This window comes from Abramis brama (assembly GCF_963993115.1).
Source record: "Abramis brama genome assembly, chromosome: 21".
Classification (NCBI taxonomy): domain Eukaryota; kingdom Metazoa; phylum Chordata; class Actinopteri; order Cypriniformes; family Leuciscidae; genus Abramis; species Abramis brama.
Window position 1 is genome coordinate 18,101,403 of NC_139983.1, and position 26,840 is coordinate 18,128,242.

Sequence of the window (26,840 nt, forward strand, 5' to 3'; positions counted from 1 at the left end):
TAGAGCAGTAGTCTGTATAAAGGGAAGAAATAAAACTATGCTAAAAATTCAAGAGATCAATTTTATTTCTGGAATTACAAAGAATGAAAGGTTCTATAAATGAAGCACCTGACCGAACCCTTTAAGATGCTATACACAGAACTTTTTATTCTACGAGTGTATCTATATCTTGAAGTGTCTGATCAAGAGGAACTCACTGTCGTAGTCAGGGCAACAGTTGCCATAGTTCTGACAGTTGTAGGTGCATGAGCAGCTGCCGAGGTTGTATCCACAGTTATGCCTGCAGGAGGAGAAACCTAGAAGGAGAAACACATATTATCCACAAAACCATTTATACTTGACTACAAAATCCATGAATATGTTTGTGGATTGATGTATGAATATATCAGCTTTCCACATCAGGAAACCAGGGACAGTTTGAATCCCAAAGATAGATAAGAAAGTCATGTGCACCTGTTGTCGTGGCAGTTGAAAAGCAGTAGTCTGTATAAATGAAAAAAATAAAACTACTTTCAAAAAAATTCAAGAAATCAGTTTCATTTCTGGAATTTCAAAGAATCATTGAACAAAAGCTTCAGTGGGGTTCTATATAGAATTTAAAATTCCTCAATTTTAAAGAACCCTTAATGCCAAAAAGGTTCTATAAGGAGACATTTCTTAAATAATTGCATAATACTTTTATGTTTAGTAATAAAAAAAAATGTCTAGTTATAAAGTATATATTTACGAGCTGTTTAATTCATAAAATGTTTTTACAATCAAAATCTAATTAAATCAAAATGAATTAATTAAAACTGAATTCATAAAATTATCCCATGATGGTAACCCCTAAACAGAACCCTTTAAGGTTCTATATTGAACCTTTTCTTCTGAGGCCGCATTTACACTGCAGGTCTTGATGCCCAATTCCGATTTGTTGACTATATATCTAGCTTACATCATTTTGAAAGTGACCCATAAATCTGCATTTACACTAAACACTTGGCGAAACAACCAAAGGCAGATGTACTGACCTGGAAAAGCTTAGGACGAAAAGGAAGTAAAAACGGAGCAATTTGCAGTGGACACATACGAAATGATAATACAAGCTTTTGCTTTCTGCACCATCTTTAAAGGTCAACAAAACATTGGTCTCTTAAGGCGGAGAAAAAAAAAGACGAGAGCCCTTGCTGCAGCCTGGTCGATTGATTGAGTCATTCGCCACTTTCGCTTTTCAATGATGAACGACTCGCATTGATTGGGGAATATCCGATCTGTCCATTGACACGGCAGACGCAAATGCATGTATTCGATTGATATAGTGCATGTATTTGATTCATATCAGATTTATTTAAACAATGTCTATGAGGCCTGAAACCGATCTGAGAATATCAGAATCCATGTGCTTTTTTCCTGCTTACTCATTCATGGGTTATATCCGATCTATGCCACATGGGAGGAAAAAATCGGAATTGGGTCACTTGAACCTTGCTATGTAAATGCGGCCGAAGAGTATATTATCTTGAAATGTCTGTCTGATCAAGAGGAACTCACTGTCGTAGTCAGGGCAACAGTTGCCATAGTCATGACAGTTGTAGGTGCATGAACAGCTGCCGATGTTGTATCCACAGTTATACCTGCAGGAGGGAGCTAGAGAGAGAGAAACATTATCCATAAAGCCATTAATACATGTATACAAGAGCTATTAATATGGGTGTGATGCAGTGGTGTAGTCTAGTTTTTTGTAGTGAGTATACTGTAATATCCAAAATCCCCCCCCCCCCCACACACACTCAAAAAAAAAATAAAAAAAATGGTGTTACTTTAAAACACATTTTACTGTGCAATTTCTTTCTAATATATTTGAGTTAGACCGAACTTTTATTTTGGTGGGTTGTAGGCATTTAAGTTTCTGTGTGTTTTAATAAACTATTATTATTATTATTATTATTATTAGGCCTGAAGTATACTTTACTGTGCAATAGTAATATATTTCTGGTATAATTTCTTCAAGTTATACCGAACTTTTATTTTGACAGGTTGTCGTAAAGACAGTTTCTGTGTGTATGAAACGAATGAATGACGATAGTTTTATCAAGTGAAATGGTGAAATTCTCGTCAAGTTACTCATCACAGCTCTGCGATGAAATGCACATGTGTAGCCTACATCATGTCTCAATACAGTGAAACGCTGAAAACACCACGAGCGTGAGTCACGCGTGCTTCTGTGTGTGTGTGTGTGTGTGTAACAGTTAGTGGAGCACACATTGAGCGCTCATTCCCAGAGACGTGTAGAACAACTGCAGTCTCTTTTAGCTTTAATATTCATAGACACTAGTCCATATCGAGATTTGATTCATTGTACAGCCCTGATTTATTCATTCAAAAATAGCCAAATTCCATGACGTTTCGTGACTGGATTCCGCGATTCGATCCGTCGCTTCGCAAACACAGACAGGTTGAATTTATGAATGAAAGTGTGAAAGTTCTGACACAAAACGAAGTTGATACGTATCCTCACGCTTTTTTAAGTGGGTATACGCAAATCCTTGGCCTTTTCTAGTGGGTATACGGCGTATACCTGCGTATCACGTAGACTACACCACTGGTGTGATGTATGACTACAGGGACATCAGCCTCCCACAACACCCAGGAAAAGAGAAAAAGTTTTGAATTTGACAGACAGACAAGAAAGTCGTAGGTGCACCTGTTGTAGCTGGCCAGTCAGTTGTCATAGAGCAGTAGTCTGTATAAAGGGAAGAAATAAAACTATGCTAAAAATTCAAGAGATCAATTTTATTTCTGGAATTACAAAGAATGAAAGGTGCTATAAATGAAGCACCTGACCGAACCCTTTAAGATGCTATACACAGAACTTTTTATTCTACGAGTGTATATCTATATCTTGAAGTGTCTGATCAAGAGGAACTCACTGTCGTAGTCAGGGCAACAGTTGCCATAGTTCTGACAGTTGTAGTTGCATGAGCAGCTGCCGATGTTGTATCCACAGTTATGCCTGCAGGAGGGAAAACCTAGAAAAGAGAGAAACAGGGAAATCAGCCTTAATCTACACTCAGGAAACCAGAAAATGGTCTGAATCTGACAGAAAGATACAAACGATGTAGGTGCACCTGTTGTATCTGGCCAGGGGGTGGTCATTGAGCAGTAGTCTGTACAAAGGGAAGAGAAATAAACTTCAGTCCTGGAAATATGCTCACTACAAGAGAATCTTTTTATTTATTATATTTAATAGTATTTGATCTTGAAGATAAAGATAAACTTACTGTCATAGTCATAGCAGCAGTTTCTATTGTCCTGACAGGAGTGTGTGCATGAACATGTGCCAAAATGGCTTCCACAGTTATTCCAGCATGAATGGGCATCTAGTAGAGAACAGAGAAAGAGATGTTAGCCATGATGCCATAATAATATGCAGGGGTGGAAATCGTAATAAGTTTAACAATTATTTCTCTGGTTTCAATTCCTCTTAATGGTTCTATTAATGATGAGTTAACATTTATTACTGTAATGCGACATAGACATGACATGTAATATAAGTGTCTTATGTACTAAAGGTTTTAATATATGTCAGATTAATGAACTGAGAAAGTAAATATAATTTAATCATAGATAGATAGATAGATAGATAGATAGATAGATAGATAGATAGATAGATAGATAGATACATGAAGGATCCTCCGTTGAATACAGCCAGTCATCTATTAAAAAAATACAATTAAAAAAATTAAAATATATCATGTGAATTGCTGTTTCAACATTATATGAAAATATGCATAAACCCATGTCCCACAATAATGTTGAAGGATATTTACATGTTGTCCATGACCCAATAGTATTTGCTGTAATGTGACAAACATACATGACATTTAATGTAATGCAATGTATTAGAAAGTCAGTTCTTTGAACTGATAAATTATGTACGTAAATCTGAGTGAAACATCTGATGTTCATACTAACAGTTTTCCATAAATTGTAAATTTTCCAAAGAATTTCCATTGCCAATTAATGATAGTCTTACCTTGATAGGCAGTTAGAAACAGATAGAGAAGGAAATTCAGAGTTTCCATCTTTTTCTTCTGATCAAGTTTGTCTTCAGACTTTAAGTCATCACTTATATAGTCAAAACCATCCTAAGGAGGATTTCCTTATGACACATCAATATCCTGGAGCCCGTGCTGGGAAAAAGCTTTAAAGCAGCTTAACTGTGGAAAAGACACAGCTGGATGTGTTTTATAACACTTTGTGTAAATGTATTGGTATATTTGTTGACACAGTTGTTTGAGAGGATCATAGATTGCAATAGAGCCTAATTAAACATTTGCACATACTTACTCTCATTACCATTCCTTGCTACGGCATTTAGATTAGGGAATGGAAATATGAAAACGTACTTATTGTACATGGTTAAGAGATTTTCCTCAACAAACCTGAGACGAGATAATGTGGCTTACTTTCCTATCATAACACACATAAAGAAATTACACAAAGAGACATATGCAAATGTGCACATACAAAAAGAGACATGAAAATACAGCTTTATTATAACGATAGGCGATTGATGGTCCAAGAATCCCAGCAGACATCCTCATGAGCCTAGAAGTTCTTGAAAATTTAGTATCATATTTTGCTCACTAAGCATGGCCACTTACTGAATTATAACATAATTTGGTCTTATAATCAAATTAAATCTTTTTTTTTTTCATACAGCAGGGGCACTACATGATTTTTGAATGTCATAATTATAGTAAATATAACATAATTGTATATATAGCATCTTCAATAGAAGTCCACGTTTTTTTATGCACTCACTGGCACCTTATTAGGTATACCTTGATAGTACTGGGTTGGACCCCCTTTTGCTGCCTTAATTCTTCATATCATATTCAAAAGGTGCTGGAAACATTCCTCAGAGATTTTGGTCCATCACTGAAAAAATGGCAATGGGCAATATAATGACATGATAGTATCACGCAGTTGCTTCAGATTGCAACATTTGACAAGAACATAAATGTAAAAGCGTGGAAAAGACACAGCTGACTATGTTGTAAAATAGGCTCCTGTTCCTAATTGACACGTCAAATCTTTTGCAAATTTGCATAGATGATGTGGCTAAAAGGACACAGCTGCACTTCCCTGTGTGCCCAGAACAGATCTAATTTTCTATTTATGTTCCTAGATCTAAGACACAGATGTCAGAGTGCAAGAGTGTCAAAACAGATTACAAATGTTTTGATTAATTACTCATATTATACAGTTGGAAAACACAGTTTTCAGTTGTAAATGAAAAATGAAAAATTCTCTAAATTCAAATAGCTAGTACAAAAGAACGCTTATACTGTTCATAATCTGTCTCCAGCGAATTATGGTTTACCTGTAGATCTGTGTAATCACAGTTTTTTCCCCTTAATTTTAAGTAGGCCCTGTTAGCTTGCAACACCATAAAAAATGCCTATTGCATTGAATGCACCTGTAAACATGTTTAAAAATGTATCCAAAATAATTTGTTACTTAACCTTTTTTTTCAGGTTTGCAGCCTGTTTTGTCCCATGTTTCAAAAATCAATAGCAGCACTCACATAACTAGATTTAGCTGTCTATAATTTCAATGTGGAGGACATTTAAAGCCAGAATTAAACATCAAAAGAAATAAACAGTGTTTTTTCATTGTTTTTCACTACTTTCCATATTTGTCAGGCTGAGGGAATTAATAAACATTGAGAAGCCATTAAAATAATAAAGTAGCCAATTAGTAGCTCAAGCAAACAAACAAACAAACAAATAAATATTATCAGTCATTTATTTTATTTATTTGTGATTACCGTGGGGGCTAATATTTTATTAATGCTAAGTTCCCTTTAAAAATGTCCAGTTTTATTTGAGAGTAACTCCGCTATTTTGACGAAAACTATGGTTACCATGGGGATTTTTCGTAAGATCATTTTGTACTGATGAAAATACGTCAGCAACATGACAAAAATATAAAGATTACTATTTAAAAAAATATTGTAAATATTTTTATTTTATTAGGTAAGTTTCATATTCATAAAGCTAAATTTTCTAAATCAAGACCATGCTTTAAATTTTTCCAAACTGAAAATGAAATATATTTTGAGTCTCTTAAATTGGTAAAAAATAAGAAAGCTATGTCAGCAACTGATATATATTCCAAACTTTTCAATTGAAAATATGAAAATACTTTTATTTTTACAAATAATAAAGTTTGTAAGTCTGTTTTATTTTTATATTTTATGTAATATTTTTTTATTTTATTTTTATTTTTATTTTTTTTATTATTATTTAATATTAATTTGTATTTGATGGCTCTGTTTTGTATTTGTATATATATATATATATATATATTTTTTTATTGTGTACTATTTGTTTACGAATTGTGATGTTTGTATGTTTGTTACAAAAAAAAATAAAAAATTACTATTTAAAAAGTTCCTATATGAAAGAATGAAAATGAGAGAGAGAGAGAGAGAGAGAGAGAGAGAGCAGACCATAGACACGTTGGTTTAACCTGACGCAGTGACGTATACAGCCACTTCCGCTCCTGCAGGAAAAACACTCGTGAAGTTTGTGAACGGGGACACGAGCTGGAGATGGGCTGAACCGAATCACTTCAGCGATAATAAACCGAGTGAGTAGTTTGAGAAATCAGCCTTTTTAGCACATCTGTCTCTATATGAGTGTGTTTATGGATATGGGGTTATGTTAAAATGTAAACACGGATCCTGCTGTTGATTAATGGCAGGATTAAATGGAGACAGGGCGAGGTTGGGCTTTTCCGCGCTGTTGCTAACTGACAGACGTGGATGTTACCCTTGTAATACAATTACAATGTTTATCTAAATAAAGATAATATACCAAGAGCATCGTATAGACTTCATAACTGTGTGTACGCTTCCATCGCCACAATAATAATATCAGATCATAAACGTTAATCTCTTCAACCAAGGATACATTTGGTCTCGTAACGTTGTGTGTTGATGGGTTGATTTTCAGTTGTAGTTCTGTCTTATATGTCTGATTGTGCCTTTTGTGATTTATCTCATTTAAACTGTATGTTTACATTCATTTTAACATTTAAAGATGGCAGTTTATGTAAGTATTTAAAAAAATGAAGATATTTTTGTTTTGCTTGTATTGTATACATATATTATGTAATATATTTGAATAAATTATAGGATAATGTATGTCAGACATTTCATTGCTGTTTGTGACTACAGTTTCTGTTGAATATTTTACTAAAATCCTTGTCCAGTAATCACAAACAACTGGAAATATGGTAAATGAGACCTCAACCACTGTGGCAACATCTTTGATGTTGTACCGAGTTATGGTTTTGTGTTATTCTAAGCATTCTGTTTTTGACTTGCCCTTACCGCAGGCCAACCAATGGACACCTGACCTAAAATGTGTTGAAATGTTGCGTAACAGCAGGTCGTTGTGTTTGAGGACATCACTTTTTGTTGGTGTGTTTATAAACAGACATGATGAGTGGATCGGTCAGCAAACATTAAATTGACTTTGGTTTACAGACAGTATGGTGAAGAGTGAAGACATCCAACAACATTACTTTCCATGATCATACTGTTTTATAGATAGAGATTATTAGACATGACTTGCAGATTTATTTGTTAGATGCATTAATTTTACATTCATACTGCATAATGTGAGAAGCATTATTTGATTTCAGTGTATTTTTACCACGTTACTCTAGTCTTCACTTCATTTGTTTCCATTATATTAATGTTTGGTTAGTTAACCAGATAAATCAGGGAAAGAACGAGAGATTATTTATCTTGAGAGACTTGTATGCACAGTCTACATACATGTTGGTATGTTTATGCTTATTATGGTATACTATAATTTAAAAATGTATATTCGTAAAGTGAAATAAGAGTATGAATGAAAGTAACTAGAAAACTAAAATTGAACAAAAGGAAGAAAAATGATTTTAGCTACCGTGTTCGTTCCTGATTCTTAATTGGTACAGCTATAACCAAAACTTAAAGTATAAAAATGAAAATTAAATGTATCCATACCAAGAAATCTAAACTAATTGAAACTAACCAAAATGAAACTGAAATGTAAAGTCAGTTGTAAAACAGGATTAAACGGATATTTCACACATAAATTAAAATTCTGTCATCAATTACTCACCCTCATGTCATTCCAAACCCATAAGATGTCCCGTTCATCTTCGAAACACAAATGAAGAAATATTTAATAAAACCTTAGAGATTTCTGTCCATCCACTGAACGTCCATTCCACCAAAACATTGACACTTCAAAAAGTACAAAGTCATTTGAGCGATTTAATCCAAGTCATCTCTTTATGTTCTTTTTGAAGTCTCAAAGTTTTGGTGGAATGGACTTTATATGAGGCACAGAAGTCTTTCAGGTTTCATTAAAATATCTTAATTTGTTGTGTTTCAAATGTAAACAAAAGTCTTTAGGTTAACTACACGAGGTTGAGTCACTGATAACAATTTTAATTTTTGCATGAACTATCTCTTTAAAATAATCCAATTTGAAAATGTAAAACTATAATAACCTTAGTGTTTGTGTGTGTTTGTGTGTGTTTGTGTGTGTGTGTGTGTGTGTGTGTGTGTGTGTGTGTGTGTGTGTGTGTGTGTGTGTGTGTGTGTGTGTGTGTGTGTGTGTTTATGTACACGTCTGCATTTGCTGAAACTAGCTCGAGGGCAAGAACTTGGTACAACCTCTCTGGCAACTTTATCTGCTTCACAACAAATATTAGGTGTGTGTGCTTGTCTTTTTTGCCTGAATCGCTATAATACGAGACTGAATTGCACCCAAACACAGTCCGGGTTAAAGTGTTGTTTTGTCTACCTTATCTACGACGTTCGTCTTTGTCAGTGAAACAGCAGATTTGTTTTCTAATCAGAGATTCAAAGAAGGATATGCATGCAAACCAACCTAAACTTAGTGTAGTAAGTTTCTTCCTGTGTGTGTGTGTCTGCTTGTGTTAAATTTCATAAAAAAATTAAGATCAAAATGTAGTTCTAACCTTGTTATAGACACATCTTAAGATCCAGAGATAAGGAGTTGTGCCGTGTGTGTGTGTGTGTGTTTGTGTGTGTTTGTTTTAATGCGGTTGGCCTAGTCTAGAACAAAATGAATCCTGTCTAGAACGTGACCAGACCTGTCTTGAAGATTATCTGCCCAATCTAAAATCAGGAGGAAGAGAGCAAGAATGAGGGATCGGAAGCTGCGTTTGTAGACTCTGATGAGCAGCATTTAGAAGCTCAGAATGTGATATCTGTGTGCTTTTGTTCAAACCTAAATGCTGTATAGGTCATGTTTTGCTTTATGACAGTACAGTCCTGCATACTCTAAGACTTAGAAGAACAGGGCTCCTCTAGAACCTATGAGCATTGCAGAACAGAAGGCTGATTCTGTGCTCTGGAACTCAGGGCGGGGCTGAACAGCGCTTCATGCTAATTGGTCAAGTGACTCATGGTCATTGTTGCCTCTGCTGGCCGATGACACAGCAGGCCTTGTCTTCCTTCACAGCCTTTGTCTGTTTATGATTTACAATCATGCCGTTAATGCCCCTGTCCTCGGAGTAGAAGAGGAGAATTGTGGATTTATTCTTGGTTTTGCCACTCCGGCACATTATGTCCCATATTCACGTGTTGCCTCAGAATATTTCTGAATGTTATATAATACTGCTTGAGAGTGCATGCTTCAAAAAAAAATTCAAAAACCTATATATAGTAGTTATCTACACTACCAGTCAAAAGTCTCTTATGTTCACTAAGGCTGCATTTATTTGATCAAACACAGTAATATTGTGAAATATTATTATAAAAAAAAAATTATATTTTAATATATTTTAAAATGTAAGTTCTTTTCCTGTGATGGCAAATCTGAATTGTCAGCATCATTACTCCAGTCTTCAGTGTCACATAGTCCTTCAGAAATTATTCTAATGATGATTTGGTGCTCAAGTAGGGATGCACCGATATGAACATTTTGGCCGATACCGATAATTCTTTATATTTGAAAACCGAAAGTTTTGAGAGCCTGATTACAAAAACAAGTCTCGCCATTAAAAGCCATGTCCTAAGTACACAATTATTTATTATGTCTCATTATAATTTTATGTAGCTTATATGACAGACTTGTTTGCACTTAACTGTATTTTCCTTTTTCCAATCATATTTCAAGCAATTCAAAACCATCATGGCAAACAACGTGCATCTGAAGTGTCTCAGCTGAAGGAAATAATCATTATTTATCGGCTGTTATATATCGACCAAATTTTCTTATATGGCCGATAACGATAACATTAAAAATTAACATATATCGGCCGATATATCGTGCATCCCTATGCTCAAGAAACATTTCTTATTATCATCAATGTTGAAATCAATTGAATATTTAAAAAAATAAAAATTATATATAAAAAAATAATATTTTTGTGAAAAAACATGATACATTGTTTCTCAGGATTCTTTGATGAACAAAGTTTTTGACTGAAATCTAACATTTTTTGTTAGAATATAAATGTTTTTTTTTTTATCAGTTTAATGCATCCCTGCTGAATAAAATGTCATACTGACCCAGAACGTGTAAAGTGAAGTTGAATAATTAACTGAGGACAAAACTTAGTGTTTTAAATATATAATTATAATAACAATTACATTTTTTATTGAATGTACTTCTTAGATTTTGTTTTTTAATTGTTTAGGTCATTTACCATAGATAGTTTTTTTTTTTCTTTTTTTCTTTTTTTCTTTCTTTGTTCTTCCTCCTAATAAAAAATGGTAACACTTCGGTAGTCCACTTTAGATATTCTAATAAATATAAGTAACTTTGCAACTACATGCCAGCTACCAGTCATTAGAGTATTAGTAGACTGTCTGCTTAATATCTGGTAGCATTTTATTTTGATGCCCCAACAGACATTCTATTTACTATAAGTACCTTTGCCACATGTCAACTTACTCTACTAACCCTTACCCTAACCTAACAATCTTCTAATGTTCTAAGAGTTAGGCTGGCCACACACTTGAAGATTTTAAGCCCGATTTTGGGGCCGATTTGCAACCCCCAACGAACTGGGGGGTGTGGCCCGATTCGAGGCTTTTTTGCAACTGACTTTTTGTCCCAAAAAATCCTCAATTGTGTGGTGTCATTACAATTATTTTTCTGCTCCCGATCGCGTCAGAGCCCGCACGATCCCAAATCTTGATTGTGCTGCCTCTGTCGGGATACCCGCAATAGCCAATGAGAGCTTAGCTAGCAAGCTTCACTAGCCACAAACATGCCACGAAAGTGGAGTATTGAGAAAGATCATCCATATTCTTTTTTTCTCCTTTGTTTTTATACCTCTAAAACAAAACTCATGCCAGCAGAACCAACTGACAATGTCGATTGTCCTCCATTTGTTTTTCTTCTCAAGTCCCATTTGATCTCGCGAGTCTCCGTGAGATTTCGTCTCACTCTGTATGTAAATGTTACTACAATCGACAGGTGTGTGGTCTCGCGGTCCGGACGAATCTTCTAGTGTGTGCATTCGGAGGATTATAATGCTAAAAATCAGTTGAAACTGCCCTTTAGTCTGTGGTCTCCCAGTTTTAAAATCGATTAAGATTTGAAAATCGTCTTGTGTCCCAGGCCTTAGTTGACATTTAGTTGCAAATTAATGAGAGTTAGTTGACGTAGTTGCAAAGTAAAAAAAAAAAAAAAAGAAAGTCTTGTCAGTTACTAATGCAGGGCAGCGCGGTGATTCAGATCCTGTGCTGAAAACTGAGACATCAGAGAAAGAAAAATAGTTTTCAGCTGAAAGAGCACAAGAAAAGAAAGCGTGAGGGGTCATCAAGGATGGGGGGGGGATTTTTACAACCACAAAACAGCATCAGCTCATTTACTGTTAGTCTGACTAACCCCTCTCTCTCTCTCTCTCTCTCTCTCTCTCTCTCTTAAATCTTTGTATCCTATCCCATGCTCCTCCCTTTCTATCTCTGTCTCTGTCCATAGAAGTTTCTGATATCAGAGAGAAGGGGAATGAGTAGTGTGAAGAGAGGGGGACATGCCTTACGTGGACCGGCAGAACCGCATATGCGGTTTCCTGGATATCGAAGATGTGGAGAACAGTGGCAAGTTCCTGCGACGGTATTTCATCCTGGACACGCAACAGGGGAATCTGGTCTGGTACATGGACAACCCTCAGGTAGCATCTAACTAAAGTGCAAATGCTTTCTGTGTAATGTAGTTCTGATTAGCTATCTGAGTGTGATATTGTTTCTTGGTCTCATAGAACCTGCCTGTAGGTGCCAAACATGTGGGTTCCCTCAGTCTCACCTACATATCCAAGGTAAGCTCCCACCTTTTCACATGTTCTGCTATTTCTGCATCATTGCCTTTTGAGAAGTTAATACAAAGCCACCACTCTTGTTTTAGGTCAGTGATGCCACCAAACAGAGGCCAAAGGCTGAGTACTGCTTTGGTAAGACCTTTTCACATCAACACACTATCAGTTCACAATCATTTTGATACAAAGTTGTCAGAGTATAAATTGCCATCTTTTGGAATGGCATGATGAGGTTTAGCTCATTTTTCTGTCCTTTTTGTCTCGGTGTAAGCCTGATATTGTTTGTTTTATTTATTTTTTGTCTATACATAACTAAATGGTTTTTTTTGTAATATTTTTATTTATTTGTTTTCAAATTGCTTAGAATTTGTGAAAAGCTTTCTGAGAAGGAAGATAATGAAAATTTTACTATTTTATAACACTCACTTCATGTTATTTTGTACATATCACGTAGTGTAAACAGTACTTAAAGGGATAGTTCACCCAAAGATGAAAATTCTGTCATCATTTACTCACTCCCAAGTTGCTCCAAACCTGTATGAATTTCTTTCTTCTGCTGAACACAAAGATATTTTTAAGAAAAGGAGTAAATTATGACAGAATTTTCATTTGAGTAAACTATCCCTTTAAAGGAATAGCTCAAGCTTCAATTGTTGACTAAAAGGTTTGTGGTTTGAATCCTGACTGGGCGCTATATAGAAAGCTTATAAGTTTGGTTTTAGGTCATGTTTTTGCTTTAAGCACTGCTTTTGTACTCTGTGAATGGATTGTACAGTAATAGTATGTTGATGCAGTGAAAAGCAAAAAAGTATTTTCAATACTTCTTTTTCAAGAACATTTTGAGCTTATTTTGACTCGTTCTTACAGCTTATACACACACACACTTCTGTGTTGCTTTGCATGTACAGTTACTGCACTGCACTGCACATGGTAACCTTCTGCACAACATGAGTGGAAACAGGAAACGGTGGTCTGGTCACTTGATAGATGAGTGTTAGTGAGTTGGTGTGCGTGCTTTTTGCAGGATGCTTCTGTAGAAATCTGAACTTCATTTTGAAGTGTTTTTGAATTCCTGTTCATCGTTTTTTTTTTTTTCTTCAAAAATAACAACCAGTGCTTCTTGGCAAACTTTTTCATTGCTTTTCATGCTTTTATCCAGATATAGGTTAAAGGAATAGTTCACACATTATTTACTATTTAGGAGTTATTTATTTACCCTCTTGTTAAAACCCATATAACTATATTTCTTCAATGGCATGAAAAATTAGATAAAGAAAACAAAAAGTAAAAACTTGCCACTCTGGGGCTGTCAAGCTCCAAAATGACAAAAATGCCTCATCAGTGAACATAATTTATTTTGGGTCAGACAACATCCTGAACACAAAACCAGTCTGATCTGATTTTCAGGTTCAACTTAGCTATCCATTGGAAACATTTAACAACTGGAGGTAAAGGTTATTAGTGAACAATGACTTATATTTTGTTTTGAGTCGCAAAACACACACACACAAAGTAATAATTTTCAAATTCTCATTGATAGGAAAAAATTACATATACACCCAGAAATATTTTAAATATTAAAAATGTTAACCCCGAGGTGTTCAGTCCGGTTCTTGGAGGGCCACTGTCCTGCAGAGTTTAGCTCCTATCCCAATTAAACACTACTAGGCATACTAGAAAGTTCCAGGCAGGTGTGTTGAGGCAAGTTTGAGCTAAACTCTGTAGGACAGTGGCCCTCCAGGACCCAGACCTCTTGGAAACCCCTGTTTTAACCATACAAGGATACAATGCAACTTTGCAACTTGCATGAGTGAGAACTATTGGTGGAAGGCAGACCATTTCAGTACAGCTGCACATAATGAACATTGCACATGCACAATGGAGTTTATTGTGATGCAATGATTTCTAGCATTCATCTTTTCATTCCAGATAACAGCCACTGAATTAACCGACATTGCGGGAAAAATTGAGTCAAGCTCCATTTTGCTGTAGCTTTTTAGTCTGAAATTGATTTTGCACTGCCTTATTGACTTCATTAGCTGAGTATGGTAATCCATAAAGTTTACTAGGCTCAAATCAAGGCTATCTGTGTGCTTTTGGGATTAATGGGCTTTTTTAAAATGCACTGACACGTTCCTTCTGATACACTGATAGTTCTCAGAATTACTCAGCAAAATTGCCATTGAATTATGGGAAATTGGGTTAAGCTCGTTCTCTCTGTCTGTGTGCAGTCATCAATGCAGGAATGAGGAAATACTTTCTGCAGGCTAATGATCAGCAGGATCTTGTGGAATGGGTCAACGCGCTCAACAATGCAACCAAAATCACAGTGAGTACACGCATGCAAAAATGCAAGTGTGAATGTGCTGTATGCAGGCATCTATATCCATTGAACCCCCATACACAATTTTACCATTGTAACTCCCCCAAATTTCATGGATCTGGATGTTTTACTTTTCAGGGTTTTTTTTGTGTGTGTTTGTGTGTGTTTGTGTGTGTTTGTGTGTGTTTGTGTGTGTTTGTGTGTGTTTGTGTGTGTTTGTTTGTGTGTGTGTGTGTGTGTGTGTTGTTGTGGTGTGTGTGTGTGTGTGTGTGTGTGTGTAATTCCCATCTTTCTCAAAGGTGTTTCTCATTAGTGCGACACAATATATAAGTATAGTATATTGTAACCAGTCACAGCTTGTTTTAGGTAAAACAAAATAAATGTATAATTATAATATATTTATAAATATATTTATCTGAATTGTTAATCATCATGATTACAGTATCAAAAGGAATAATCAAATTATGATTTTTGATATATAATTTGCCCTAATTCTAATGAATTTAATAACATATTTTTTTCGGTATTGCAGTATAAATGTACTGTAATATAACAGTACATTTAATTATATCAGAATAAATAAACAGTACAAAAAATCCGACCATGATGTTTGAATATTTATTGATACTACATTTTAAGTACAATATTAGGCTTTATTTTTCTTTATGCAAAATGTAATTTTCTCCTGTTGATTTTGGGGTGAAAACGTTTAAGGTTGGCAAGATTTTTTTTTTTTTAAATGTTTTTAAAAGAAGTTTCTCATTGCTCACCAAGACATCCTATTTTTTAGGATCCTGGATTGTTTGCATTAGTTATCTAGCTATTAAACAAGCTCACATGCTAATCTGATATCCCAGACTACTGCATACAGGAACAGTTAAAGAAACAATGAAAGCATTCAATGAGTTCATTCAGTCAGTGTCAGTGGTTCTGTCAACACTACAGATTAGTTCACTGGAAGATAAATTATTCTTAGTGTTCTCTGCGAGTTTAACTATTGAAAGTAACCCAAATTACAAAGTACAAGCAGTTTACAAGCAAATTACCATAAGCAAATACACCCGCACAAAAAAAAAGCAAGTTTCCTTATTGGAGTTGCAGTCTTCGTCCCCTCTCTGAGTACATGTGCAGTCAAGCACATACAAACATACGCACGGGAAGTTGAAAGTTTCTCAAAAAAACCCTGTCCTGTTTAAGCCGTGTGTTCCTCTTCCTGATGGCTTTTTCCTTGTGCGAGTCACTTGGCTGACTAATGGGAAGTTGTATTGTTTGAACGACCTTCACCTCTGAGTCATCGGCGATTCAGAAGGCCTTCACACACATCACATTACATGCACACGTACAAACACACACACGTACCCTAGAATGTCTCTGTCTCTCTTCTACTCTTTTTCACTCTCCCTGTATCACTAATATATCACACTTCCACATGCAATGGCAGGAAGTGCTCTGTCTATAGGCCAGACACTCTTGGAGCGTGGGCTGATGGATTTGAAGGGCTACACAATAAGCCGTTGTTGAGTTATCCTGTGAGTCTCACAATCGATGATTAATTCATCTGTGCCTCATTCACTTTTTTTTCCCCCTCTGTCTTTTCATTACGTTGCATTTTCAATGTTTTGCTGCTGCCCCAATTTTGTCTCTGAAAACCCCCTCTCAGTCTTTCCTGGTCATTACTTTCTCTCTCTTTTTTTTGTCTCTCCCTTTCTCTCTCACAGGTTCCTAAGTCCTCTGATACCGTTCACTCTGAGAGTCAGAGGTTGGCTTCAAATGGCAACAAGAAACAGGTCCCATACAAGACCGAGATCATTGCAGGAGTGGCTGTCGTCACACAGACACAGGTATTAGGTGCTACAAATGCAGAGGTGGACAGTAACAAAGTACATTTACTTGAGTACTGTACTTAAGTACACTTTTTGAGTTTCTGTACTTTACCTGAGTATTATCTTTTCTGGAAACTTTTTTCTTTAACTTCACTACATTTGAAAGACAAATATCGTACTTTTTACTCCACTACGTTTCTGTCAAGGTCCTTGAGTAGAAAGTAGTAACGTCAGTCAGGAGATGATTTTGGTTTGGAAATGAAAGTCAGATTTACGTCAAAACCCGACGTCAGATTTACGTCAGAACCCGACGTCGGACAGACGTTGGATTTTGGTTGGAAATGAAAGTCGGGTTGACATCAAAGCCAAAAAACTAAGCCAAGGGCACTATTTGAGGGAACAGCCATTTGGGTGTCCGAAACCATTGTAGACGTTATTGAGTGCACTTATTCAATCTCATATTCAATCCCACTACTGGAACTGTGTTCTAGAAATAAATGTGATATTGATATGAGGGCAGGCATAGATTCAGAGGCATAAGGTACTGTAAGTATTACATTCAACAATGCAACAATAATAAAACAATGCATTGACATTTACTTTTTACTTTCGATACTTAAGTACTTTTAAAAACGAGTACTTCTGTACTTTTACTTAAGTGAGAATCGGTCTTTACAACTTTTACTTGTAACGGAGTAATATTTGACCAGTAGTATCTGTACTTTCACTCAAGTAAGGAAGTTGTGTACTTTGTCCACCTCTGTACAGATGTTTTCTTCACGCTGCGCATCAACAGAAAACCACACACTAAACGATTTTAGATTCAAGAAATCATATCATTACTGATAAAATTGAAAAATTAATATTGTAAATCCAGAGCTAGTATCCACACATCTGACGTGTTTAACTGTTGAAGCTTATCCTCATTGTGTGCACAAAATAGACACGGAACACAGTCAAAACGTGCCATCGGAAAATCACTAATTAGATGTTTTGGTCACTGATTTCGTCTCGAAATTCGGTGCCCGAAATTTCAGTGCATCCCTTAAATATGGAATAACGGTGTCATAAAATTTTAATACAGCTTCTGCAACTGATATGCTAATAGTTAATGTTTTATTTGAATATATAGCCTCCCAGTATTTCTCAATTAAGCAATGTTGTATTAAGAACAGATAAATCAAACATTGTCTAGTTTTTAATTTGCAGAGCTCTTTTTTTTCTGCATGTTCATGTATGTCTGATTTATTTAGCAGGATGGAGAGGTGGCACACAGTGTTGGAGGAGAGAAGGTGGGCTTGAGGAAGGCTCAGAACAATCCGCCATATTTGCACACTAGAGCAGGGCTGGATCAGACCGTTATTAAAGCAGGATACTGCGTCAAACAAGGGGCGCTGGTGAGTCTGAGAGGCTGTTTTTAGCGTGGGTCTTTTGTAACCCTGGTCAGGGTTCCCAGATTTGTGAATCTGAAAAAAAGATTTCAAGTCCCTTGGAAAGTTTTTGAAAATAAACATAGATACAGGTCCTTAAAAGTGTTTGAATTTATTTTGTGCAAGAAGTTTAGGTTAGTTACGTGCATTTACGCGTTACGTTAAGTGTTTCCTGCGTGAGGTACTTTGTGTTGTACATTGCCATGACGTTCACGCGGGCAAAACTGTAACAATGTATCTTACAAGGTAACACGATGTAACCTTGCTCTCACTTGAAATGTGTCCCCACATTAAGTCCATTAAAATTTGAGGGTATTGGACTGGAAAGCCCTTGAAAGGTCCTTGAATTTGAAGTTAACCAATGTGTAGGAACCCTGCCTGGTTGTGCGTACAAAAATATTATATTTAAAATCTAAATTGTAAAAATGTATGAAGCTTTGTGTGACTACTGGAGATAATTAATTACATGTTACCGTTTTCCTCTTATATCAGATGAAGAACTGGAAACGGAGATATTTTGTTCTGGAGCAGAACTCGATGAGTTACTTCAAGTCTGATCTGGTATGTTGTATGTTAATTTGCCACTTATGCAGGAGTGATTTGTATTAAATGCACACCATCATCCCTGGTCAGTGGAGAATTCTGAAACAAAGATTAAGGTGCCCAATAAATCATGTTGAAAATGTAGGTTGAATGGTTGCATTCACTGAATTGTCTGGATTGTACAAGCAGATTTATTTATTGGAGGAAAATATGGCTTTTTTAATGCCAGATGACCTTAGACTGATATTTTTTAGAAGAAAGAATATGAATTGAAAAGTTAATCTCTTTGCATTAAAGGTTTTCTTTTTTTAAATCCGAACAAAAGATAAAGCAAATACCAGCGGTCTGTCTCAACATGAACGGCACTATACCTGTGAAATTCCAGGCGGCTGCCAGTTGTGTGTGATTCTGTTGCATATGTACATGTGTGTCTGCTTGTTAGAGAGTGAAACATTATGCAAATCACTGGTCTTAAAAAGCATTTAAGATTCCTGTCCAGTCCAGGCCTGAATAAGATCCAAAGTGGACCGCACTCCATACCAAAAGATCTGGCTCTGTGAGACTACCAACTAATCTCTCTCTCTCCTTTCACTTCACTTTCAGGAGAAGGAGCCTTTGAAGATTATTCTTCTGAAGGAGGTCCATAAGGTGCAGGAGTGCAAACACGGGTACAACAAACAGAATGTCTACCAATCAAATGCTTTGAATTCGTGAATGAAAATTCCTATAAATAAGAATCATTCTATATATTTTTTTTTCAATAAGAAATGATTACATTGTGCATTCACAATAGCGTTCAAAAGTTTGGGGTTGGTAAGTTTTCAAACGAAATTTCTTATGCTCACCAAGGCTGGTTTATTTGTTCAAAAATAGTTAAAACAGTGATACTGTGAATTACAATTACAATTCATAATAACTGTTTTATTTTTTATATATATTTTAAAATGTAATTTATTCATGTGATCGCAAAGCTGAATTTTCAGCATCATTACTCCAGTCTTCAGTGTCACATGACCCCACATTTCTTGGTAGCATCAATGTTGAAACTTTTGTTACTTAATTTTTTTGATGGAAACTGTGATGCATTTTTCTCAGGATTCTGTTATTAATGAAAAATTTAAAGGAACAGCATTTATAGCCAGCAGCCATATCACCCTGTAGCCCAAGACTGGTTGCCCACTGATGCTAAGCAGGGTTGAGCCTGGTTAGTACCTGGATGGGAGACCTCCTGGGAAAACTGCTGGAAGAGGTTGCTGCTGGTTAGTGAGGCCAGCAGGGGGTGCTCACCCTGTGGTCTGTGTGTGTCCTAACGCCCCAGTATAGTGACGGGGACACTATACTGTCAAAGAGGACCGTCCTTCGGATGAGATGTTAAACCGAGGTCCTGACTCTCTGTGATCATTAAAAATCCCAGAAATTCCCCAAATTTGCCCCTTGGCCTCTGTCCATCATGGCCTCCTAATCATCCCCATATACTGATTGGCTTCATCACTCTGTCTCCTCTCCACCAGTAAGCTGGTGTGTGGTGGGCGTTCTGGCGCAATATGGCTGCCGTCGCATCATCCAGGTGGATGCTGCACACTGGTGGTGGTTGAGGAGATTCCCCCTTCCATTGCGCTTTGAGTGCAGAGAAAAGCACTATATAAATGTAACGTATTATTATTATTGGAAATAGAAATTTGTGTAAAATTATAAATGTCTTTTCTGTTACCTTTCTCCCTTTTGAATACAATTATTATTTTGTTTAAAAAAAAAAAAATCATATTGACCCCAAACTTTTGAACGGTTATGTATATTTAGATTTGCAGTGGTGCATTTATAGTTATTGAACTAACTATACGAGTTATTCTCTTCCCGGTTTCACTTTCAGTGAAATAATGATGCGAGACAACCTCTTTGAAGTCGTTACAACCTCCAGAACATTCTATATCCAGGTGAGAGGTCCTGACATGCATCAACATGCACTTCTAACATGGCCCCACATTCCAAAAATCGAACTATTGAAAATAGTGCTTGAAAATATTAGTGTATTATATGTGAGTTCTTAGGCTACACTGTATCTCAGACGTCATTAGGCTCAGTTCGTGTGCATTTATTACCTTTGTAGCATCTTATCTCTTTGTTTCAAAACTTTCCATATGTAAAAACTTTCCATTTCTTTCAACCATTCTGTTCCAGGCTGATAGTCCAGAGGAGATGCACAGCTGGATCAAGGCTATTTCAGGAGCCATTGTGGCTCAGAGGGGCCCAGGCCGGTCCGCAGCTTCTGTATGTACGCACACGCACACATGCATTCAAAAGCAGGTAGTCACTCCTCTGAGCAAAACAGTGGAGCATGAATTCTCAGCCTCAGGAAACACCTCGGGTGTTTATCTGCTCACATATATCCAATCATGTGCCTTTCTTTCTCTCTCTCTCACATGTACACAAACAAACAAAAAGAGGAGTGAACAATAATATGACTGCAGTGGTTTGGGTTTAAGATTGGTAATAGTTCAGAAGCGTTAAAGCACTCTGGAATCAAGAGTGCACTCATGTAAATGTGGGCAGCAGTCTGTTCGTTTCATACTCTTTCTCCCACTCCCAATGAACCTAGTGACCCCAAAAAGTATTTGGACACTTTAGTTGCACTTAATGTATGGACGTCATTGCATTTGACGACAAATATCAAGTTAAGTAGCATTTATTTAAGATGGAAGAAGTCTAGATTTAAGGGAAGTAGTGACAGACCTTTTCTTTGGCATTGAGACGTACAGTACATCTGAGTAAAACAGATTATCGAAGAACAAAATAGAGCAGGGGCTTAGTTGGTTGTTGATTAGATGTGAATGATCTGAATTCGAGTTTGCAGTCGATTGTAAGATAGAAGCTGGTTTAAGCGGACTGAATGATTGAAGAAGTCTATACACATCACCATTTCACTGAAAGATGGAGTTATGACAGTTTGATTAACATATACATGAATTAATGATTTACAATAAGATCAATTATATGTATTTTTCATGCCGACTTTAAAATAATAAAACAATATATTGTAAGACGATGTATGTTAGTGGATTTTTTTTTTTTACTGAAGCTGTTTGGTTTGATATTTTGTTGTGTATATATATATATATATATGTAAATGAAATGACATTCATATATTAAGTGTCCAAATACTTTTCGGGGCTCCTGTATCACTCTCTCCCTTTCTTCCTCTAATGTAGCTTTGCACTGTTGTTTCAGATGCGTCAGGCCAGAAGGCATTCAAGCCCCTGTATTCAGAGATATACACCACGTGTCACTCAAGGCAGCACGTATGTGATCTCCGCCCCCTTTGAACCGCCCATTGTTTCCTCTTCCTCGCTTCGCTTTAGAGTTGCTAACGCAAATACGCACACAAACGTACTTACCTAGCTTGATCTTTTCCATTTCGCTTTTCCAGAATAACTTCACACACAAATGCACACCTAACAGTTTAGATTCAAATGCAGAAAATAAACGTAATCAACAGTTCATTAACGAGATGCATTCAGTTTTCCGCTGACCTGATGTTTTCCCGCTAATTCTCTCATCTGTTTCTTCTCAACACTGTGGCTCCCTCATTTAAACTAACGGGTAATATTGATGCACTTCTCCATTTCTAATGCTTCTGCCTCTCTGCCAGCCCACTGCAGTCTCCTGCTACACACCCAAAAACGCATGTTTCACGTTTCGATTGCTCATCTGTATTTAATTATTCTTTATTGTTGTGTGTAGCATGGTTCATACATTTTTTTTGACAAAGTCTTTTTGTTTTGCCATCCTAAATGACGCAAACTAGTCATTTCTGATTTAAAATAAACTCAAAACATTGCCCATAGTCAGCCCATTTTGCTTGTCTTGAAAAAGGATATTTATTGATATAGAAGTTTAGAATAGAACTTTATCTTACCCTTTGGAGATTGATTGTATAAAAATAAAAGATTTTGATTATGTAATAAAGCAATGTTATTTTTCCAGCATGTTAACTGCTTTATTTACACATTTTCAAACCGTGTGCGTACTTGGATAGTCGTCTTTGTGAGGACCAGTTTGAGTTTTAGACCATTGGAGTGAGGACCTTTTGGCCGGTCCTCACTTTCTGACACCCCTTTAACAGACTGTTAGGGGGTTAAGACTTGGTAGCCATACAAACATGTTTGTGTCAGTTCTTATGATGAGGTTACACATGCTTTAATGTTTGAGAGTTGCATTGTTGTGCCTGTGTTTTAAACATTATCCACATTTCCCAGTACTGACTTGCAGTAAGGTTTTTGTTTTGTGAGGTGAACCCTCGAGTCTCCGACATCAGGTTCTCAATCACTGCTGTAATTAGATTAGACATGTCTGTGCTTTCTCCCATGATTGTTAGGTAAAATGTTGTGGACATTCTGGAGCAGTGATTAAGATGCTTTTTTTTCTTCTCCTCGGTTTTATTGCCGTTCTCAAACTAACCATAATATACATTTATATTTGTGTAAATTTGTATCTAAACACAGAATGCAGTTCTAACTGTCACAATATTTGTCGTCTCTCCCTTACATTCATTCTGTCGTTCAATATTCTCTCTCCACTCTTTTCTTTCATTATATTGCTTTTTGCCTCCCATCTTCTACCTAGGGCTGGGCGATGTAGCTTAATAATAATGCTTCAGTATTTTTAAGGCTTTAACTTGATTTACCGGTAATAATATGCATCTTTATTTTTGTATTTCCTCTTAAATAGTTTAAGGGTCTTTTGTTGTTTTTTTTGTTGTTTTTTAAATGATTGTTTATTTAAAATCAGAGCAATGATATTCCTGTGATGGCAAAGCTGAATTGTCAACAGCCATTACTTCAGCGTCACATGATCCTTACTGAAAATCTTCCTGACACCAAACCTTACTTTTGACCAGAAGTGCAAGTTTACTACATTTTATGTAAAATACCATATTCTTGAATTTTTTTTATGATAAATCTATGATTCATGTTTTTTGAATTGATTCATTTATGAACCAGTTGAACTGATTCATGGAAATTAATAAGACAAGCAATTCATATGTTTTTTTGTTACTGAAGATTCCATTTAGAGATGCTATTAATGCATCTTTAACCATGTTCACATACTCAAGAATTGTGACAATGGCATGTGTCAAAATTTGTCTTGATGATACTGTCTTTCAGAAACTTATCAGACCAATGAAAAGCATTTCCTCAGGGTTTTTTATTATTTTTTTATTGTCAGCTAAATATAAAATGAATATTTGATGTATCGTCCAGGCCTGCTTCTACCTCTCTCCTTCTCACGTTCTCTCTCATGTTGTGTTTTCCAGTGAGGGGAATAGCTGGGCTCTCTGAGTACTAACACTTCTGATCTGGTGCTCTGCTGGCTCTGGTTTCTGGTACTTCTCATCTTCTACTGCTAAGCTCATCCAAAAAAAACCTGTTTCTCGGATGTTCTTACTCACAGCTGAGACTGCTCTCAATCTTTACCACACTGCATCAGTCTTAACGCTTTCCTGAAAAAAACGCTTTATTCAGACCAGAACTTTAAACATCGTTAAACTTTCTCTCCGTCTTTCTTCCCATTTAGGAGCACATTGTTGGCAGCTCCTGTTTCTACCGCCAGCTCACGAGTCACGCCGTCCCCTGGACGCCCAGCCCTGCCGTGTCAGCCTACCCAGAATGCCGTGGTCCCACGAGGTCTGGCTTGGGACAGCGAGCACTTCATGAGCCTGCTGCCCCTGCCCCGCCCACATGCCCGCCTGTCACTGCAAGAGACCCGCCTCTCCAAGTGACTCACGAATCACCTTGGCGGCGACGCAGCAGCTTTGGAATGTGCGATGCTCCTTTGCCCCAACTTGATCTGGAGAGTGCAGATCTTCCTGTTAGTGAAGTCTGACTGTTTTACATTAAACTTTTACCTCTGACCCAGAAATATTAAGATGGGTATGCAGAGTTTAGGGGATGGAAGGATCTTTGGAGGAAAGATAACCTGGGCGTTCGGATCCAAACTGATTCGACCCGACCTGTCAACCAAATTTTGAACTTTAAAAGAGCTTCATCTAGATCAGAAACTCTACTATGATTCCAAAGAATCTCCTAACCTCCTAACCTTTGAGCTTTTACCGAAAAGTGCAGAAAGAAACTCATGGAATATGGATTCAATGTTACCTGAACTCAAGTGGTTTCTGGGACTGTGTTGGAGGATGCAAAGTTTCGCACTGACTCACGGACTGGAGTTGGAAAGGCTGTTCGAGTGCTTGTGAGAAGAAGTGATTCCTTTTTTAATATCCAAAAATCCCCCCTACACTGAGCATTATAGAACATACTTCATTTGTGTTTCTTTCTGTGCAGTTTCCTATTTTTAAAAGTTTTCTATGAGCTGTTAATGTGACTAATTGATCCTGTGGACTAAGCTGGGGGTTATTTTGACTGACAGTTCATTTTCATCTTTTATCCGCATGTATACATATGGGTGAAATCTTGTTGCTGTAATACTGTTTTTTGTCTATTGCTCCACTAAATGACTGATCAAATCCACAGCTTAATCACTCAATGGTTTGGATACAGTAAAATTGAGCAGACTGTTGCTGTATAATCCGCCTACATCCCTGTAATTTTCTGGCATTCTGGGTATTACTGTATATGTCTGACCAGATAAGTGAGAGTTTGTTGAATTGTTCCTTTTTTCTTTTCTTTTTTTTCAGCTGTTGGGATTTGTGAATGACTACTATGAAATGCATTCAGTGTGTTTGTTTTACACGGATTCATTTTTGCCCTATGTCTAAAAAAGCGCCTGCATCTTTTTCTTTTAAAGGTCCGGCAGTTTTAACCCTCAGTTTTGGGGTTTTTTTTTTTTTTTTTGGTGTCATTTTGTGCTGTAACCATTTTAATCTTGTTTGTTTATATTATTTATTATAAGAAAAAGCAATAAACCAAGTCTGAATTTATGCTGTTGATTGAATATTATATTTTGGCTTTCCCATACAAGCTAGAAAATAATTTGGGATATGTGAAATGTTTTGGTATTGTTTTTTTGCTGGACCTTCAGTTGCCATCAGAAAGCATACGCTTTATTGCCCTCTGTTGGACATTTAAAGTTACTGTTGAACTGCTAAATAGTTGTTTTGCTCATTGCGGCTCTGAAAACACCTGCTAAACTGATATAAATATCTTAACACATGACTCACTAATTGTAATACTATTCAAACACATTAGGTAATTCACCCAATATATAAAAACAGTTCATCTTGGCTCTATAATATGTCCAGTTGTCAAAATACATCCGTGGTTTTGCATGTCTTCTGTGTTTTGTCTCATGTAAATTTTCACTGACCTCACTGAGACTGTCATATTAAGGATGTGATGTCACCAAAATTAGATCATGACATCAGCTGGGATAATGCTGGCGAACATTTTGTCACAATTTCACAAGACCTTTGGGAAAGGGAGTTTTTAAAGTAGAGCAGCAGTCCAAATAACGGTTAAAAGGACTGTTCAAAACCAAAAATTAAAATTCTGTCATTATTTACACATGTCGTTCCAAACCGACTCCTGTAATCTTCTCCGAAACTTTCTTCGGTAAACTGTCACTTTAAGTCATAATCATTGGCCTGAATTTGTAGTGTAAATGTAAATTGACAAATGAGAAGGTGTATTGAGTTATGGAAAGTTTTTTTTTTATGACATTTATGCTCTTTAATTCTTTGTATTATTTTTGCAGGAACAAAACTGCGTCAGAAAACCAGAAACCAAGCTACAGTTATTGACAGTGAAATTCATTTTTTTTTACAGATTTGATGCTGTTTGTTGTCACTGGCAGGTTGTTTAAATTCATTTGCATGAGGTATAGCTTTTTGGAACATCTCAAAAATATCAAAAGCTCTTTTGGTAGTTCCAGTGTTGTTATTGTTATCTAAAACTATTATATTTTGAAATAATTTAGTTAAAAAATGAAATACAAATATTAGATAAACTTCAAAATTAGAACAATTGCCTGACCGAAAAATAAGTTTGAGTTGAAGTAGTAAAATTACTAAAACTGAAATGAAACTAAATAGAAGTATAAAAAAGCTATGATAAAAAAATTATAAAAGCACCAAATTACTAAAACGTAAAATAAAAATTTGGAAAATAAAAAGCTAATTCAAAATATGAATATAGTATAAAAATAATAGAAGAATAACACTGGATGGTTTAAGCACTTTATGTTGTAATTATTTTAGAGGCTCATGCATAACAGTTACTACCACTGTTAAGTGAATCAACAGATTCACACACACAAGTTTCAAGTTTCTTCTAGTTAGTTCAAGCTAGTATAGTGCTGACCTAACATTTTGTTTTTGTCATTGAAATTGAAAGGATAACTAAACCATTAGTCAGACCTGTCAGA

General features: G+C 36.1%; 1 protein-coding gene across 5 annotated transcripts; it reads left to right on the top strand.

The window, feature by feature from the left end:
* Positions 1-6,522: 6,522 nt before the first annotated feature.
* On the top strand, positions 6,523-25,398 carry plekha1a (pleckstrin homology domain containing, family A (phosphoinositide binding specific) member 1a). Of its 5 annotated transcripts, none has more exons than XR_014604019.1 (13): positions 6,523-6,642; positions 12,015-12,207; positions 12,295-12,351; positions 12,438-12,483; positions 14,580-14,677; positions 16,390-16,512; positions 17,748-17,891; positions 18,417-18,485; positions 19,071-19,135; positions 20,338-20,401; positions 20,646-20,735; positions 23,779-23,847; positions 24,039-25,398. XR_014604019.1 is itself a non-coding variant. In XM_084097526.1 (13 exons), exons 2-13 carry the CDS (start codon positions 12,067-12,069, stop codon positions 24,241-24,243), a joined length of 1,173 nt encoding a protein of 390 aa, XP_083953652.1. In that variant the 5' UTR covers positions 6,523-6,642; positions 12,015-12,066; the 3' UTR covers positions 24,244-25,398. The 5 variants fall into 5 exon arrangements, 4 of the variants coding, with proteins under 4 accessions (XP_083953652.1, XP_083953653.1, XP_083953650.1 ...); XM_084097526.1 differs by lacking the exon at positions 23,779-23,847 and adding an exon at positions 21,693-21,763; XM_084097527.1 differs by lacking the exon at positions 23,779-23,847 and adding an exon at positions 21,693-21,763 and having other exon boundaries at positions 17,751-17,891.
* The last annotated feature ends 1,442 nt before the right edge of the window (positions 25,399-26,840 follow it).